The sequence below is a fragment of the Seriola aureovittata genome, chromosome 17, assembly GCF_021018895.1.
Source record: "Seriola aureovittata isolate HTS-2021-v1 ecotype China chromosome 17, ASM2101889v1, whole genome shotgun sequence".
Classification (NCBI taxonomy): Eukaryota; Metazoa; Chordata; class Actinopteri; order Carangiformes; family Carangidae; genus Seriola; species Seriola aureovittata.
The window spans coordinates 23,664,173-23,682,616 of NC_079380.1; the positions used below are offsets into that span (position 1 = coordinate 23,664,173).

General features: G+C 42.4%; 2 protein-coding genes and 1 long non-coding RNA gene across 4 annotated transcripts in view; 2 read left to right on the forward strand and 1 right to left on the reverse strand.

Annotated features, from left to right (window-relative positions):
- Nucleotides 1–1,200: 1,200 nt before the first annotated feature.
- The window catches only part of LOC130184879 (nuclear body protein SP140-like protein), a 36,611-nt gene continuing 19,367 nt past the window's right edge, over nucleotides 1,201–18,444 (forward strand). Inside the window, exons 1-6 of one of the 2 annotated variants that reach the window (XM_056400976.1) lie at nucleotides 1,201–1,535; nucleotides 2,587–2,761; nucleotides 3,060–3,284; nucleotides 3,525–3,644; nucleotides 3,789–3,922; nucleotides 4,021–4,065. In XM_056400976.1, the coding sequence (XP_056256951.1) occupies nucleotides 1,392–1,535; nucleotides 2,587–2,761; nucleotides 3,060–3,284; nucleotides 3,525–3,644; nucleotides 3,789–3,922; nucleotides 4,021–4,065 (843 nt within the window). In that variant the 5' untranslated portion in view covers nucleotides 1,201–1,391. The remainder of the gene's footprint in view (nucleotides 1,536–2,586; nucleotides 2,762–3,059; nucleotides 3,285–3,524; nucleotides 3,645–3,788; nucleotides 3,923–4,020; nucleotides 4,066–18,444) is intronic. The other variant, XM_056400978.1, reaches the window with a different exon arrangement.
- On the forward strand, nucleotides 4,102–16,765 carry LOC130184881 (nuclear body protein SP140-like protein). The gene is made up of 11 exons (XM_056400981.1): nucleotides 4,102–4,406; nucleotides 4,769–4,873; nucleotides 4,999–5,115; nucleotides 5,516–5,655; nucleotides 7,062–7,130; nucleotides 7,212–7,345; nucleotides 9,399–9,516; nucleotides 9,591–9,665; nucleotides 9,851–9,994; nucleotides 10,099–15,616; nucleotides 15,712–16,765. Exons 1-10 carry the CDS (start codon nucleotides 4,310–4,312, stop codon nucleotides 10,186–10,188), a joined length of 1,089 nt encoding a protein of 362 aa, XP_056256956.1. The 5' UTR covers nucleotides 4,102–4,309; the 3' UTR covers nucleotides 10,189–15,616; nucleotides 15,712–16,765.
- Nucleotides 16,071–17,722, reverse strand: LOC130184884 (uncharacterized). Its single transcript, XR_008830067.1, has 3 exons — nucleotides 17,021–17,722; nucleotides 16,784–16,848; nucleotides 16,071–16,537 (listed from the first exon to the last, which is right to left on the reverse strand). It is a non-coding gene; the product is annotated as an uncharacterized LOC130184884 (long non-coding RNA).

Sequence of the window (18,444 nt, forward strand, 5' to 3'; positions counted from 1 at the left end):
CCTGATGTTTGTATTGGAAGGAAATCAGTTTATTGGGAACAATGGCATTCAAAAGGTTTGAACAAGATTGATGATCTTTTTGAAAATGGTGTATTCTTGTCATATGATGGGATGATGCAGAAATTTGGTTTGGTGGGGAAAGGTCTTTTCTGGAAATTTTTGCAATTGAGGAGTTGTATCGGCTCAAGGCCATACAATGATGCTGATAATGCGGTGCTAGAATACATGAAACTCCCGCCTGTTAAACGTAACGCTTCACAATTTTACAAAATAGCTAATTCTTCTCTCAGCAGTGATTCCAACCAGCTAAAGATGATTTGGCAGAGGGACCTTGGTGGGGAGATTGAGGATGAACGATGGGCTATAATTGTGGCTGACTGTGGAAAATATGTGAGAGAAGCGAGAGGAAAACTTACACAGTACAATGTTTTACATAGATACTATTATACACCATCTCGACTGTATATAATGAAACTTGTGGGCGATGATTTGTGTTGGAAATGCAAAAAAGAAACTGCAACTTTCCTTCATTGTATGTGGGAGTGTGCTTTGATCAGGTCTATCTGGACTCAGGTCCTGAACATTTTGGGTAATTGGTTTGGATCAGAAATTTTATTCTATCTGTCCATGTGTGGAGTACCATGTTGAGATTGTCTTGTGCCATGCCTGTAAAAGTTCAATAAAAACTTAAGTTTCAAAAAAAAAAGAATGCATTTCCATTTCACTACACAATAATTAAAGTATTCACTCATGCTCTCTCTGATGTGTAGCTTGTGGATATGTTTTAATAAATATTTGTGCAGAATTTTAATGCCATATCCCAGACTTGTTTTGATAAAATAATAATATTCAGATGTAAATAAATAAATAATGATTGACACTTGCTATCACTGCCATTGAGACACACTCATTTATTTAGGTATTTTATGGCTGAAATATTATTTTGTACACACCAGCTTGTGAAGCTCGTTGGAGCGTCCCATTTTCACCCATTACTACTATTATGTTTGTATACTTGTATATGTTGTTCTTTATTTCTGATTTGTGTGTGAAATAAAGGAAATGAATGAATGAATGAATGGATGAATGAATGACAGAGGAAGGAGACAGGGAGGCTCCGGAAGCTGCACAGTCGCGCCCCCTGCTGCCTCTGAGCAGAACTGCGACTCACCAACACAACAACATAGTTTCACTTTCCAAACGTCACGTGGAGGCGGAACTGAAAACACAGTTGAGGGCATATTCATGTGATAAGCTTTGATCTGTCACGAGCGCACTTCCGACTCTCTCTCAATCTGAAACCCTTTTTCTTGATGTTGTGATTTCTGACACACCTTGAACATCTGGTTTTGTTCGGTCTCTGCGGCCCTGACGGACCCTGACGGACCCTGATGGACCCGCTGGACTTCCTGAACCCCGAGGAGCTGCTGCTTTTCTTCCACTGCCATAAAACGGAGCTGTCGTGCATGCAGAACCCGCTCACCTTCCTCAGCCAGCTCAAGGATTACAACCTGATCCCGGACGACCGATACCAGGTGAGGCCGCCGGACTCAAACGCTACGCATTTTCTTACTGTCGTCCTCAGGCGCCCTCACCTCCTCGAGGCTCCTGTTGTGCATGACCACGCGCGCTCCCGTGCTGAGAGCGGGAAACGCAGAAGGCGGTAGCGCTTTTACCGTGTCCTGGAGATTTGCAGAGGTGTAGAGTTTCACAAAGTTCACGAGAAAACTGCCACATGAGGAAATGGTGGCATTATTTTATTAATATTATTAATATTATCCGTTTCTTGTCATTGTGAATCCAGGGCAGGATCAACCCACGTAGGTGCATTTTGTATGTACAAGTCGTAAAAGATAAGAAATAATTTATCAATTAGTAAGTTATTAGTAATAAGTAATTAGTGCCAAATGCACAATGTTAAAGTAATAAAGGCTAAAACTGGATTTTAACAAAGGAATATATATGTATATAATAAAAGTTATATGAAGTCCATTAGTCCATAACAATTTCTGACATATGCCCCCCCCCCTGTTCATGTGTGTAATCATATATTGTAGACACACTGTATGTTACATAAATATATATCCAACACAAAGCCAGTCAATTTATGTTGATGTGGTACACATACACACACACATATATATATATATATATATATATATACACACACACATACACATATATAAAGGTGTCTGCTGATAACTTTCCATGGGTTTATCACTATGTGTGACCGCTTCCATCTCACAAATCACTCATTTGATCCATTGTTAATGTTTAAATAGCTGGTAATCCAGCCGTGCCAATTTCATATTTTACTCTATATGTGTATGTATACATGTGTTGTATTTCCTTGAGCTCACAATCACAGAAAACCACAGGTGTGTTGTGTGAAGGAGCAGCTCACACCAAGATAAATATTAATTCATGATCTCACTGTGTTTTGACGGTGAGGCTGAACTTTGATCCTTTTTATACAGAACGATGTATTAAAAAAAAGTGCATTATTATATTAGTTTAGGTGATATCATCCAACCCTGATTGTGTGTGTGTGTGTGTGTGTGTGTGTGTGTGTGTGTGTGTGCGCAGAAGGTGCGTCGCATGAAGAGTAAAGACAACGTGCAGAAATCCCTCTATGAGATTCTGGACTGGTTGGAGAGGGAGCGCTCGGAGCACATCACTCTGTTCTGGACTTGTGTCTTCAAGGACACCATCATCAACCTCTACCCGACGCTGCGGCTGCTGCGCAACAGCCTCATGGACGGTCAGACTCACTTCCCTCTGGTCATCGGCGTGTGGATTGATTGTGATCGTGCTCGCCACATGCAGACGCTGTCTTTGCTTCAGATTCATGAAACCTACTCGTATTCTCTGCTTCTAAAATCTGTGCTGAAGCCTGATCTTCACTCCCACGTTAGCCATGAAGAAATATTGACATTCTATAGTTATTCTGTGGCGTAACAGAGTTTTAGGCACTAATAGTAAAGTGAGAATGCTTTACTGAATGAAAGAGTAGAAAAACAAACAACCATACTCACTGTATACTTTTAATTTAATTGCAGGATCCTTTCCTTTTAACACTCAACTGCCCGAGAAGTTGGAAAAGGAAGAGACAGACGACAGGAAAAGGAAGAAGCTTTCAGAGGAGGAGGAGGAGCAGGTGAAATCAACGAAAAAGAAGAGGAATCTTAGAAGCAGGAGCGCGTGCGATGATGAGGAGCTGCAGCCCGGTCCGTCGTCTCAGCTGACTCCAGGTCAGAAGAAAAAGTCCAAGAAAATATGCTTCTGTAAGTCTCCTCCCACTTCTGCTTGACTTCTGTTTGCATGACTGAGTGTTACCTGAAAGACTGACGGACGCATAACGCACTATAACATTGTGCTTCTCTGTTGCAGTCAGGGCAATTTGTCCTGCAGTAGATTCACTGGTGCGGCAAAAACAGGAAGTTTGAATCAGAAAACGTCTCAGTGAAATATATCACAGGTTCCCTGAATCTAAAATATCTCTTAATATTGTTTTAAAATTTCAGCGTCTCCCTTGAAGAAGGGGGAGAAGAGTGACTTATGGAACTGGCCCCTTTATAAGTCCCAGCTGCCCGTGACCTGTGGACTCCAGAAGGGGTCGCTGAGCAGAGACAGACTGGCTAAAGGTCAGAGACACAAAGTAAAACTCGTCCACTCAAAAGACTGTTATCATCTAAAAAGAAAAACACACAAAAACATGAAAACATCTCGAAGGTCATTGGTTGTTGATGGCGGCAGATGATTTATTCCTGATCCTCCGTCTGTGTCAGGGGAGAAGTGCATCTTGTCTGAGAAGCAGTGGTTTACTCCCACTGAGTTTGAGAAGCTCGCCGGGAAGAGCAGCTCAAAGAACTGGAAGTGGAGCATCCGATGTTCGGGCACCCCCCTGGGAAAACTTATAAAGGTTTGGTTGAAAAGTCATTTGAATGTTAGAATACACGTGGATCGCTGCACACACACAGTCTGTGGTGGAAAATCTTTTCTTTTTATATTTCACTTCAGGAAGGCCACCTGGAGTCAGGAAGCTACAAAAGAAAGCATAAAAAGGTATCAAGACAAGTTTATGTATTTATTTATTCATGTGTTTATTTGATAGGGACAATACGCATTAATAAACATCAGTACAAAATGCGAGATGTAAACAAGCCGGGTTGAAGCAAAAATGCTAATTTACATCGTTATTGTCTCCAGGCAGGTGACATGAAACAAAAACATTACAAGTCACAATACACTACTACAAATATAAAACACAAATAATGACAAATATATTTTGCTGTGTTCTGACTCAGTAATGAATCCTCCTGTTTTTACTTGTCCCGGGGCTTTCTCTCCTTTTTCTTCCTCCCATACGAAGAGATCCCTGTTCCCGTCCGATGACGTCCTCACAGGTTTGTTGTAGAAGTGTAAAACACTGATTTTAGAAAACTACAGGAGTATACACGGAGTATTTGACAGCCGAGTGAGCACTGCATCCCCATAAGCTATTACAAGAGCATCTGTTACCTCACATGAAATATTAAAACATTAAAATGTGATTTTCTGATTAGAGCCAGACAGGCAGCCAAAGCAGCCGAATTTTCCCTGGGCAGAAATACATGAGTGAAAACAGATTTTTAAAGCAGTTTCTGAACATCGTCCCAAGTTGGAATCTATGAAATCTTGAGCTTCAAATTTACATATTTGAGAGAAGAAGAAGAAATTATTGATATGTTCATGTCAAAGGTGAAATTCACCTCTGTCTCTTTTTTAGTGTCCGAGGGAGAAGAAGAAGAAGACGATGAAAATGAGGATGATGAAGTTGACCTGGAAAACCAGGAGGACCAGGCTTCTTCTAGCGGTGAAGGAAATTGCACAGGTGCTGGTTTACACAAAGTACATTCATGTCAACGACAAAAGAAGTTACTTTAGATGAGGTTTTCTATCCCAGTATCGTACCGCCGTGGTGATGATGATCAAACTCTCAACATGTGTCCATGGCAGATGAAGACGGAGAGACTGAGGAGCAGAGTGAGCGGCGGCCAGAGGGCAGCAAGACGGTGTTCAAAGTCACATGTGGAGGTGTAGCTGGGACCTTACACCAAAAGCGATTTGGATCAGGTAATGTTGAGCATGAATGTCGAGCTTGCGCCAAGGTCTTTAATCCACTGAGCGAAAGTTGGAGGAAATGTCTCCCTACATTTAATCAGCATAAGATATCGAGCTAAAAGAGACGCAGAGGCCGTCAGATCTTCTGCCCGACGACGAAGATGTGCATCTTGTGGAGTCACTCCACATACTGCAGTAATGGCTTGAAGGTTGTAAAGGTGCTTTGGGTACTTCCAACACATCTGAGAAGGAAAACGAGTGAGAGGGAAACGTCCGTACACATTTTAATGGCAGTACAGTCAAGCTGCACGTATCTGTATATCTCGTGTAGTGTCTTGTGTTTTGTTTTGCTGTGATGGTCCTGTGAATAAACCAACCGAACCTATCTGACCTTTCACCCCACCACCACCAGGGACTTGTGGGAAGAGTATTCGTACGGAGACGAGGTGGTTGAGCCCCGTGGAGTTTGTGAAGGAGGCGTCAAGTCTGCCGGACGCCAGCTGGAAGAAAGACATCGAGGTTGACGGAAGACCGCTCAGTGTCCTCATAGAGGTAACCATGGTCGCGGTGATGTCACAGCTTCCTTGTTGACATGATGACATGACGATGATTGATCACGGATAGCACTAACAACGTGTAGTATTGCATTTCCTGTGGCTGCTTCACAATAAAAGCCACCACATGTTTTGCCAACACTTTTAACGTGAAGCAGCAGCAGTAGGAAATGTTCAGTGTGACTTCATCCAGCTCTGATACGGTGTAAAGAGAGAGTGAGCTAACAATAAGCAGTGAGGCCGTTAGCAAACATATAGAATCCGGCTGGATTAGATGCATCCAGCAAAGGAAGTGGCGGACTCCCCCAATACAACTAAAAAACTACTATATACACAGAAATAATTACAGACTGTAAATACAATGAAATGGCTAAAAATGCAAATTATTGGTTGATTTCATGAAAATGTCAAGGATTATCACTTTAATGTGACTTTTATCAATGCAGAACACGTTAAAGTCACAGGACTAAATACGCTATGATTGGATTTTGTTCTAAGGGAGTTTCCTTTGCCACAAAACCACAAATTTCACACTTCCACCAAATGCACTATAAGGTGCATTTCAGCTTTCTACTCCATCTTATAGTCCAGTCAGTCAGTTTGGCACAAATGTGTAGCCACAGGTCAGGTCAGGTTTTCATGACATTGCGTTTCAGCTGTAAATATGAGCGAGCCACCGGGATTGTTAAACGGATCGTTGTTATTTGACGTGGGGTAATGAGGTAGTCATGTATAGTCAGCGTGTTACCTGCAGTAGATTCAAGGTGCTGCCAGTTAGAAGAAGCAGCCGGGAACGCCATCACAGAGGCGGAGCAATGTGTTGCTGAGGGCGGGGCCAGCAGAAAAATAGGTTTTAGACACTTAATATAAAAATACCCACCAAAACAATCCAATATCCGTTTAAATGTACTCTACATGTAGAATATTTTCACCTCTTTAGCTTCCCTTCAAAACAAAGTTGAGCTCCCCCTTATTCACTCAGCTAACCTGCAGCTCCGGCTTAATACAGTGCGAGCTGTATGTGCAGTTGTGCGTAGGAATACGGCAGTTCAGCGGTTGAGAAAATGTAGTTCCAAAGGAAAGTGCTGTTTTGACGGGAAGATGAACTGCTGAAAATATTCTACATGAAGCTTCATTTAATCGGATATTGGATCGTTTCGGTGGATGTTTTTAAAAGTGTCCAAAACATTTTTTTTTCTACTGGCCCCGCCCACAGCGGCACATCACTCTGCTAGTGTACCGGTGCTCCTGCTGCTTCTAATCAAATCTACTGCAGGTAACACACTGACCAGGCATGACTACCTCACACAACCCCACATCAATTAACCCCAACGATCTCTTTAATCCTAAAGATCTGAACTATGAAGCAAAGAGGAAGACAATATGTTGATTTGTCCATTTCAGGCAAAAATCTTGAAGATCGACCCGCCGCGGTGTTCTTGCAGACTGTGCAGTCCAGATCATATAGACCTGGTAAGTTTATTGATCAGGCAGTTTCAGACAGTTTTGCTGTATGTAAACAGAATTACTGTCATGGACTGTGTGTCTTGGCAGGAGAATCAGAAAAACGATGATGAGTGTTACGTCTGTAAAAGTGAAGAAGCAGCAGAGCTGGTGGTGTGTGATCACTGCCCTCGCGCCTTTCATCAGAGATGTCACCTGCCTCAGGTAGACGACGCCACTTTGAGGTGAGTTTTGATCGAACTAGGAGCCAAAAAAGACATAAACAACAATTTGTTTGATTTCTTTGTTTCTTCTTCTTCTCTTCCGCAAAAGTGGGGCCAGCCCTATAAACACAAATGTCCGTGACTGACTGACTGAGTGATAGAGTTGAGTGATGAAGTCACACCATTGTTGGGGCTAGCCGAGCAGTTTCCCCGTTGGCTGTTGCTCCTTCAGCCGGCGGTGTTGCCAATTTATCTGCTGCATTTATAGACTGTAAATTTTGAGTTTCAGGTCATTCAAGTTCAAATAACAAATAACAAGGCCTATCGTGATATCGTGATCCCATCGCCAGACGGTCTCTAGCTTTACTTACTTTCTTTAGAAAGAGTTTATTATTATACAGTCCCTGACAAAAGTCTTCTCACTTATCCATTTTGTAGAAACAACAGCTAATAACCTGACTTTTAATTAATTCATTGGTTTTAAAATGGCTCATATGAAAGCTAAAACCCTCCCAAATTATGTTTAATATACTAAAATAAATTAGCTTCACTGAAGAAAGATTGATCATTTAATGAACACAGAAGGGTCAGATTTTGGCAAGACAAAAGTTTTGTCGCCTACAGAGAATAATGTGAAAATTGAACAAATAATTTACTTCAAATACAAAAATATGTTGCATAACATCAGTGAATTAAGTAGTGGTGCTGTGAGATCCATATTTATTATCTTGTATGGCTTCCATGAGCTTGAAGGACTGCATCCATGCGGTTCGACAATGATTCATACAATTTATTGATGAAGTCATCAGGAATAGCAAAGAAAGCAGTCTTACATGCCTCCCAGAGTTCATCAAGATTCTTTGGTTTCGTCTTCCATGCTTCCTCTTTCATTCTACCCCAGACATGCTCAATGATGTTCATGTCTGGTGACCGGGCTGGCCAGTCCTGGAGCACCTTGATCTTCTTCACCTTGAGGAACTTTGATGTAGAGATGGAAGTAAGCGATGGAGCACCATCCTGCTGCAAAATTTGACCCCTTTTATGGTTGGGAATGTAAGAGGTAGCTAATACTTCTTGATATTTTAGGCTATTGATATTGCCTTCCACCCTGCAAATCTCTCGCACACCCCCATACTGGATGTAACCCCTGACCATGATTTTTCCGCCACCAAACTTAACTGTTTTCTGGGTGAATCTCGGATCCATGCAGGCTCCAGTAGGTCTCCTGCAATATTTGCGGCGGCTGTGATGTAATTCAACCGAAGATTCATCTGAGAAATCCACCTTTTGCCACTTTTCCAGCGTCCATCCTTTTAGCAGGCTGTGGGCCTTGGCAAATGCCACATGTTTTTTTAATTGCCTTTTGTTTAGTGCTGGTTTCTGGGCACTGATTCGACCATGGAGGCCATTTCGAGACAGAATTCTACAAACTGTCCTGGTTGACACGGGGACTTGAGGTGACCAGGCCTGGTGGAGCTCTGCTGCAGTGGAAAAGGGGCTGGCCTTGGATTTTCGACCCAACAAACGGTCCTCCCGAGCAGTTGTCTTGCCGGGTCTGCCGGACCTGGGCTTGTCAAAAACATCTCCAGTCTCTTCAAATCTTTTTCTTATTCTTTGTGCTTGATGCTGAGACACATTGAAGGTGTCAGCCACCTCAGCAGTGGATCTGGTCTTCAGCCTGTTGATAATCAACGCTTTGGTCGCAGGGTGAATCTTAGGCATGTTGTCAGAGGTCAAGTTTCAGTTGATGTGAAGGTCTGGTGTGCTGGGGTTCTTTTTATACACACCCACTAATTGATTGATCAATTATTGATCACAGGTGAGGCTTTAATCTAGGATTGTGTGCATCATATGACAAGGCGACAAGACTTTTGTCTTTGCAAAAACTGACTGGAATTGATTAGAAATATATTTTAGGTGCAATTAAGGTCAACTTGTACCCAAGCGACAAGACTTTTGTCAGGGACTGTAAGTTGGTTAAACAAGATAAATATAGAGAGTGGGCTATAGACTGATATATATGTATTGGTGTGTGTGTGTGTGTGTGTGTGTGTGTGTGTGTGTGAGAGAGCAGGGACAGCAGTCTATGGATGTGTACGTTCTGTGTTTTCCAAACCAACCACAAGTGCCGTTACAGTGATAAGATGGAGATGAAATCAGCCATTCTCCGCAACATATCACAACACATGCTGGTGAGCTCACGTCCGTCTTCAGGTCTGTCTCTGTGTCACACTGCCGTCACTCATCCCTTCTCTCACATCAACAGGAATGTCAGTATCTTCTCCTGTTTCTGTACAGTGCTGATGAGGAACAAAATTTTGCTTTAGACCCAAACCTCTATGTAAGTCTCTTCCTCTGCTGTTCCAATATATTCTACCAATTATTTCATTTATATCAAACAAAGTGCACTTGATAATCTGGCTACTGAAGGAATCACGCTGTCAACAGGTCTTCGCTCACTGTACGATAGTCTTAAACTGTTGCAGATTGTTGAGCATTTCATTCATTTCTGCTTGGCACCCACAGTTGGAAAATTATTCCACTGTTATCCAGACTCCGATGTGGCTGGGCAAAGTAGTGGACAAACTCCAGACGAAAGAATACCAGACGGTTGCAGAGTTTGTGTCCGATATCCAGCTCATTTTCAGCAACTGTGCCTCATACAACCACGTAAGAAAACTGTCATGGAAAACCTTTAATTTCTAAACCTCTAAATATCAAAAGTAAAAATTAATTTTATTATTGTGACAAGGACTGCTTTTCTTCTTTTACAGGCTAACAGTGAATTCCTTGCTCTAGGCGACCGACTGAAGGAGTTATTTAATGGAGAATTTAAAAAGGCGTTCAACATCTGTGAACAGTAGCTAATGGGAGAAGGTTCGAAGTATGTAAAATTACAATAATGGTAGATTTTAGTGACCTGTCCCTTGTATTTAGTTCAAATAACCAGGGGATTTTTTTACTTGTATTGAATCTTATCCGTCTGAACTTGAAAGCTTTTTGCAATGCAAGATTGAATTTGTAAATGAAAGTGCTTATAGGTCACACTCTATGAAAGTGCAACATTTGGTTTCTTTACAGTATACACCCAGTATTCAGTAACGTCACTACTGGTGAACAGTGGACATGTCATTTTCACTTTATCCTCATACGGAAACACAATTCAATATAATACTATATGAATATAAAACTATGGGTTAACGTGTTTCCTTTAGTGACGTTTTTAAAAGAAAGAACCAAAGGTTTAATATTTCAGTGGTTTGCCTTCAGCACAATAATGTGTGAGTTGCTCCCAACGTTGTTTTTATTGCCATGTTTTTCTGATATGAATGTACGTAATAAAAATTCAGAATGCATTTCCGGAGTCACGTGGGTGCAGCATCCAAGATGGCCGCAAGTTAGGGGAGCTCTCGTCCCGCACATGCTATTTTTGTGCTATATGCTATATTTGTTTTGTAATAGTAGAAGCGGTGTATTTGTGGTCGAGTCGAGGCTTAGAAGACATGGCGACATCGAAATACTTCAAAACATCTTCTCGCTCGTCTACTCGGAAAAGCCCGGCGCATGAGGATGACCGCGCTGCTGACGCTCCCCAGACGTCCGTAAATGTGCCCGACAGTCTTGAGAAGTTTCTGGCAGAAATTTCGAAGATAAATACTACTCTGCAGAGCGTCACAACTGACGTATCGTCTATTAAACGAACAACGGCGGAGCTGAGTACTACGGTGGCGGCCATGCAGGGCAGGCTGGGAGAGGCCGAGACGCGCATCGCGCAGTTGGAGGAGACTTAGGAACGACTGGTGAAGGATGAGGGGAGCAGAGATAAAGAGAAGGAGATCCTGTGGAACCGAGTGCAAGCCCTCGAAAACCAAAGCAGGCGAAATAATGTGAGGCTGGTAAGACTGAAGGAGACCTTCGGCACCAATGGGACGCTGCTTGACTGTGTTCGAAAGATGCTGGCGGAAAGGCTCGGCGTGGACGTTGGCGGAGAGTGTGAGATCGAGAGGGTGCACAGGCTACCGACACCGATGCCGGACGTGGATCAGCCTCCGAGACCGGTGCTGATCCGCTTACTGAGGCAGTCGGCGAGAGACAAGGTGCTCGGTGCTGCCAAGGAAAAACGAGGTCTTGTCTGGGAAGAATGTCGCCTGTCTGTGTTCCCGGACATGTCCAGAGAGCGCAGAAGAGGAAGGCGTTCACACCGGTGAAGCGCAAATTACACGAACTTGACATCAGATACACGCTGGCTTTCCCCGCGACGCTACACTTCAAATGGAAAGGCAGAAACGTGAGCTGCAACAATGTCGAAGCCGCGGAGAAAATACTTAATGAACAGAGAGGTGGAGGACCAGCGGACTGAGATGAACGGAGTGAGGTGAGCTGATGTTCACACTCTGAGAGAGACTGTGCGTGATGGACTGTTGGGCCTCTGTGCGGGACGACGAGAGGCTTATCCTGACGCGAAACGGTTGCCATGGGAGCGGCGTTAATCCCACGGACCTTACGCTTGTTTTTCTTTTCGTTTTGTTTTCTTTTGTTTTTCGACAGTGAGGAGTGTTCGGCACTCGCACTCCTGTTGCATTATTGCGTCCGGACACTTTTTGCACCAACTTTATGGGTGGGTTCGGGTTGTTTTGTTTTACTGTGTGTTCGTTTTTCATGTTCAAAATAAGGCAGGTACATGGCAGCAACTGGTCATCACAGGGGACCAAAATTGATAGCATTTCTTGTTGTGAATGGTTGCGGACAGGCACTTAGAATACATTGTAGTTACTCCATATTCTTTCTCTCTCCTTCTTACTTCTTATTGTTGTTGTTTGCTTGTTTGTTTGAATTTTCTGATCTAGATTAACATGTCTAGTAGATCAGTAAGGTTTCTTTCCTGGAATATAAATGGATGTGGTAGTCCTGTTAAGAGGAGGAAGATTTTGACATTTTTGAAAAATAATCAGGCAGATGTAATTTTTGTATAGGAAACTCACATGCAGGGTCTGGAGGCAGAGAAGTTTAAAGCAGGTTGGGTGGGACATGTGTTCCATAGCCCGATTTCAAGTAAACGTAATGGTGTTCTAATTTTGGTTCACAAGAACATAAGTTTTATTTTGCTAAAGCAATCCAAAGATGCAGAGGGGAGGATTATCTGTGTTGAAGCAGTCGTGGAGGGAGTGCCTCTTGTATTGTGTAACATTTATTCGCCTACTAAGGGGGACCCTGGATCTTTCCACGAGTTAAACAAATTGCTGGGAGACACTGAGGGGGAGATTATCCTAGCTGGGGATTTAATGACGTTATGGATCCAGTGTTGGATAGGAGTTCGTTCAAACCTCCTCTCCTAACGAAGGAGAGAGAGGCCTTGCATATGCTGAATAGGGATGTAGGCCTAGTGGATATATGGAGACTGGCGAACCCAAATGCGAAGGATTTTACCTTTTTCTCCCATTGCCATAAAACGTTCTCCAGGATAGACTTTTTTCTAATTAGTGCTTCACTGACGAACAAGGTAGCGAACTGTGATTATAAAGGCGATCTCCCTGACCGATCATGCACCTGTCGAGCTAGTTCTTAAAGCCACTGTGAGGGCTGAGAGGAGAGGTAGATGGAGACTTAATGTTGGGTTATTGTCAGATTCAACTTTTAGGAAGGTGATAGCGGAGGATTTGGCAACCTTTTTTAAAATCAACATCGGCAGTACTAAGGACATAACTACTGTTTGGGAAGCCTCTAAGGCGTATATAAGGGGGAAATTCATAGCACATGCCTCTAAGAAGAAGAGGGAGAATCTTGCTAAGATCACAGAGTTGGAGAGGGAAATAAAGGATAAGGAGCTAGACCTGTCAAAACATTTTTCTGAGGGGGAATTTCAGGAACTCTGCAAGCTTAAATACTCTTTACATGAGATGTATAATAAAAAAGCAGAGTACGCACTTTATAGATTAAAAACAAGCTTTTATGAAGGGGGAGAAAAGATGGGGAGATTGTTGGCGAGACAATTGAAGGAAAAAAAACAGGGAATACTATACCAGTTATAAAACAGGGGGATGTGCAAATCTTCGCTGCTAATGATATTAATAGGATATTCCGACAATATTATGAAAGGTTGTATACGTCTTCCATGGCCCTCGACGCCTCACTGGAGGATATAGAGCAGTTTTTCCTGAATATAAAAGTACCAAAACTCCAACCTCAGGAGGCAGCTGGATTGGACTCGCCCATAACAGCAGCTGAAATACGGACAGCGATTTCCTCAATGAAAAACGGGAAGTCACCAGGGTATGACGGACTCCCGGTGGAATATTATAAGGCTTTTGGAGTTATAGTTGTACCGGTGTTGGAGAGGTTATATCAGGAGATGTTTGATAAGGGTCGTGTTGCTCCAACCTTTAATAAAGCTGTAATCTCATTGATTCCCAAACCAGGCAAAGATGCAGCGGATCCCTCCAACTATAGACCTATAAGTCTGCTCAATCTTGATTGCAAGGTTCTTACAAAGGTTTTGGCAACACGTTTACAGGTGGTTCTGCCCAGTATCATTCACCCAAATCAGGTTGGTTTCAAGAAAAATAGAACTTCGACTGACAATATTAGACTCTTGTTACATTTGATGTGGCTTAGTCAATCCCAAGGTGTTCCTATCACTGCCATTTCTTTGGATGCAGAAAAGGCCTTTGATAGGGTGGAGTGGCCGTTTCTGCTCTCCGTCCTATCACATTTTGGTTTCAACTCTAATTTCGTTAAATGGATAAAAATAGTGTACAATGAACCTAAGGCAGCGGTGATGACAAATGGGATCATCTCCCCTTTCTTTAATCTGACCCGGGGAACTCGACAGGGATGTTCATTGAGCCCGTTATTGTTTATCATTTTTTTTAGAGGTTCTGACGGTGTCAGTTAGAGCTCACCCTGGAATTAAAGGAGTAAGGGGAGGTGAAACGGAGCATAAATTGTTGTTATATGCTGATGATATCCTAGCGGTGGTTTCTGACCCTTTGTCGTCTTTGCCACATCTTATGGACACAATACGATCATTTTCACAATTTTCCGGTTATTCCATTAACTGGGGCAAATCGGAGGCGATGCCTCTCTCCAGGCCGTGTACTCCGTTCATGGTGGAGAAATTTAATTTTAAGTGGGTGCGCAAGGGGAAGAAGTATCTCGGCATCAAACTTTCTGACGATATAAGTGAAATGGTGGCATTAAAGGGGACATATTATGCTCCTTTTCAACAAGTTTGAATAAGTCTCAGAGGTCCCCAAAGTATGTCTTTGAAGCTTCTTGCTAAAAAAATCGACTCCGATCCTATTTTTCAGCATGCCTGTAAACCCTTCTTTTTCAGCCTTGTTCAGAACAGGCTGTTTCTGTGTCTGTAGCTTTAAATGCAAATGAGCTGTGCCTGACCACGCCCCTCTTCGGAAGGGGATGCCGTTCGGGCTTCTGGCACCATGCTCTAATGTTTACGGTGACCGTGACAGGCGACCTGGCGTCGGTAGCGATTTGGTTCAACCGCACGACTTTTATCCAGAATCTGACCCAGAGGGAAAGGCTGCTGAAGAAGTTCCAACTCTACAACTGCAGCAGGAAGTTTCTGAATGGTTGGTAACCAATTTTGTGTATTTTGACATTACATTTTAAGTTTGTTGATGAGTGCTGGCACACAGTTACTAACATGTAGCTAGGTAGCTAATGCTAACTGTTACTGTCTCGTCATTACTGGGAGCTCTTTTGGTAAATAAGCACTATTGTGAATTGAGTAATGTAGTTATCTGTCATGCCTCTTAGATATACTTTTACAGTCTGAAAATGTTTGTTGTAAGTGGACTGCTACAGGTGTTCAATGTCAGTACTAGTCAGATATTTTAATAGGTGCTGACAAAGTAAATCATTTTTTCTCCATGTTTTGAGCAGAGATGCTCATCGTGACATCTTCCTTTATGTAGTAAATTTATTTTGTGTATTACAATGAAAGCTGTAAATCAGCATAAACATGTCTGACAGCAACAGTAATCTTTAGTCAAAGACTAAACTGCAGTTTTCTACACTACACTGTTGTCAAGCTCCACATTATATGCAATAAGTGACATGTTATAAATTACCTATGTTATATGCGCTTGATATGTAGCCAAGCTTACTTCTTACCCACCTTAGCTCCACTGTCTGTCAGTGTTTGAATTTCACAAGCTTTATATTTTGGTGAATGTTACCATTTTTCTCTATATGTTGGACAGGTGCTCCTGTGGAAACTGTGCAACCATGCCCACAGAAGCTGAGAACATCTGCTGCTAGGAGATACCACAGGTAGCATTCTCACTGGACAAACTAATCACTAATTTGTTTTGATTACAATACATTTATAATAAACCATAGCATTTACCATTTGCAATTCACTGTAGGTTACCAGATGGCTATGGGAGATCGTGGAAGATTTACCATGTATGGTAGACCGTCCTGGGTTGGAGCCGCTCTGCCTCAATGTGTTCTGCCTGCAACATGTACCGCACTGACTATGGTCCTTTACGGTTGAGAGGAATACACCAGTACGTTTTGCTTCTTTGTAAAAACATATAGTTTCAATCTAAATAAAAGATGTTAGGCAGTCTTGTTTTACTTCAGTGCACATCATTTTACAATGGTAATAACGCCACAAATAGAGTAACACACCCTCAAATAAATTAGTTTAGCTGCTCTTTGATTTGTAAAGTTCTTCTATCAGCAGATAGTGTGCATATAATATATGAATTCAGAGGAGTCATTTCTTTAGTAACAATCAAGCATTTATTTACATCAAATGAGGGACTTATAATCAGTGATAATAAAAAAACAGTAGGATTCACTGGATCCATAAAAAAAAATTGTGAGACACAACATAGATATATGTTTGCAAGACTAAATGCCCTGTCCAGTTGTTTTAGTCGGTACAGGTATCTAGCCTATAGGAGCTTTGTGAGCTGGTGCTTCCTTTGTCGCAGAATCTTGGTCGTCATTCCAGCCTGCCTGGTCCTACGCATCCATGCCGAGTTTCCTGACGCCACATGCCAGTATGTGGGTTTTACACTGCCCCATGATAGAACCGGGACACATAGCTGGATTTGACCTCCTCCTTCTCAGGCCGCTCGAACTGTGCAGTGAGGTCCTCTGGGATGGGGATGGCCAAAGCAGCTTCTGCGTATGCTCCCAGGTCAACAAAGACTTTTTCAAATATGAGGTCCACCACATTCCCTGTTTGATAAAACACAAAAGATTTTGTTTACATTTTTCACTTTTTTTGTTGTTTTTTACAAAACAATGACTGAAAGTCTGTTTCTAACTACCTCCTGACATTTTCTTTACTGTATTTTGTTGTTGATGGAACTGTCATAACATTATACGTGCAATACTTAATACAATGTGTACAAAACATTTTTTGGTTGAAAAATAAAATAATATAACACAGCTTTGGAAATTGGACCTTGAACAGTGGTTCACCTTCTTTTGTTTGGGCTTGTGGTCGGTCAGCATTTTCATTGTAGGACATGGCAGCCAGGTAGAGTCTGGAGGTACAGTAAAGAGAAAATCAAAGATGTTAATGTTGACAGAAACCTTAGCCTACACACTCTCACAAGTTCTAAGTAACCACAGCTTCATTTACCCGCACATTATTCCAAGACTGATAAATAACTGTTAGGTTTATCAAAAGTAGATGCACTTCAGATGGCTACAGACCTGTACTTCTGATGTGAGGCTGAAGAGTCTTAAGGATAACTGTGTGCCTACAGTGGGTCAGTCTGGCATGCAACATCCCTTGTTGCAGGAAGCTGTATAGATGCACTTGATGTGCTGGCCTGAACAGAGGAAACAGAGGCAGTAGTTATGGCAACAGCTGCAAGCAGTGCAAAAATGATAACAACAAATGCACTCAATTATGTGTAAATTGGGTTTGTCAATAGCTTGTAAATGCTGCAAATAGCTCACTATATGTGCAAAATGCAAAACATGGGTATTACGGACTATACCCTTGGACATATCCCCTTAACTCTGCACTTATCTAGATATTCCCTACAGGCACTGTATCTGTAAACATGATATAAGCGTTAAAACAGCCATCATAAGGCATGACTCTCAACAATAACTTTCACATCACTAATAAACAAGCCCGGACACCTATGCTAATCAATACAGAGCCTAATTTTAGTCAGAATTTTGCCGGCTCGACTTTACAGACAGCTAAAACGCCTTTAAAGTATAATACATTTAACAGGGTGGCTCTAATCAATGTCACACGGCGACACCAAGCAGAAGAATTGCATACAATCTGTACCCGGCTACACCCGGCTGCGTGTTGACGATGCTAAACGTTAGCCACATTAGCTGCCATGCTAACAACACACGCAACAGGCTCTCGTGAACATACAGTAAAGCAACATAAAATTGTAAAACTTACAGCTCCCAAGTTCAAAGTTGGGTCACGGACAGTCGGTACTGATCCAAGCTTTATCTTGAGACTTGTAGCAAATCCTGCATTGTACTGGCCCTCGTTGAGAAAGCAGTCCGAGGTGAAATGGTTAGCACACACGTACAACACTTTCGGAGTTGGAGCGGGTACATTTCCATCAAAAATAAAATTAATCCACTGGGTCTTCAGATCCTCGGGCGTAGGGATTAAAAAAAGACTTCTGTGTTGGTTTGTGCAGCCAAGCAACTACTGTGTTTCGCTCGTACCTTCGACATTGTTCTACCGAAAGCCAGTGTTCGCGAGGGAAGTTACGATAGTGTCTGCAACACGGACTCAGTGGGCGGAACACACACCTAGCTCGGGGAGTGTCACCCACCCGGGGGGAGGTGGCATCGCCCTTCTTGACGACATCAGGGGAAAATCTCCAATTCGCCCGTTTGAGCACACATCTCCTGAAAGGTGGAGAAAGCAAAAGACGGAGAGGATGGACTTTTCTCATGTTTGGGGGGTCCGTAGACACGCCAGGGACACATACTACTGATAGAAAACCATGGAAAAGTGCATTTTGCATAATATGTCCCCTTTAAACTTTAACCCCTTGCTTCAAAAGATAAAAACGAATCTTGATAAGTGGGGGAAATTGAAACTCACGTTGTGGGGGAAAATTAATGTTGTAAAGATGATAGTTGCCCCG

Coding starts and splice junctions, on each gene's coding strand:
- LOC130184881 (XM_056400981.1), top strand. CDS start 4,310: ATGAATCCTCCTGTTTTTACTTGTCCCGGGGCTTTCTCTCCTTTTTCT. Junction 7,131..7,211: donor GTCCAGATCATATAGACCTG/GTAAGTTTATTG, acceptor GTGTCTTGGCAG/GAGAATCAGAAAAACGATGA. Junction 7,346..9,398: donor GTAGACGACGCCACTTTGAG/GTGAGTTTTGAT, acceptor GTGAGAGAGCAG/GGACAGCAGTCTATGGATGT.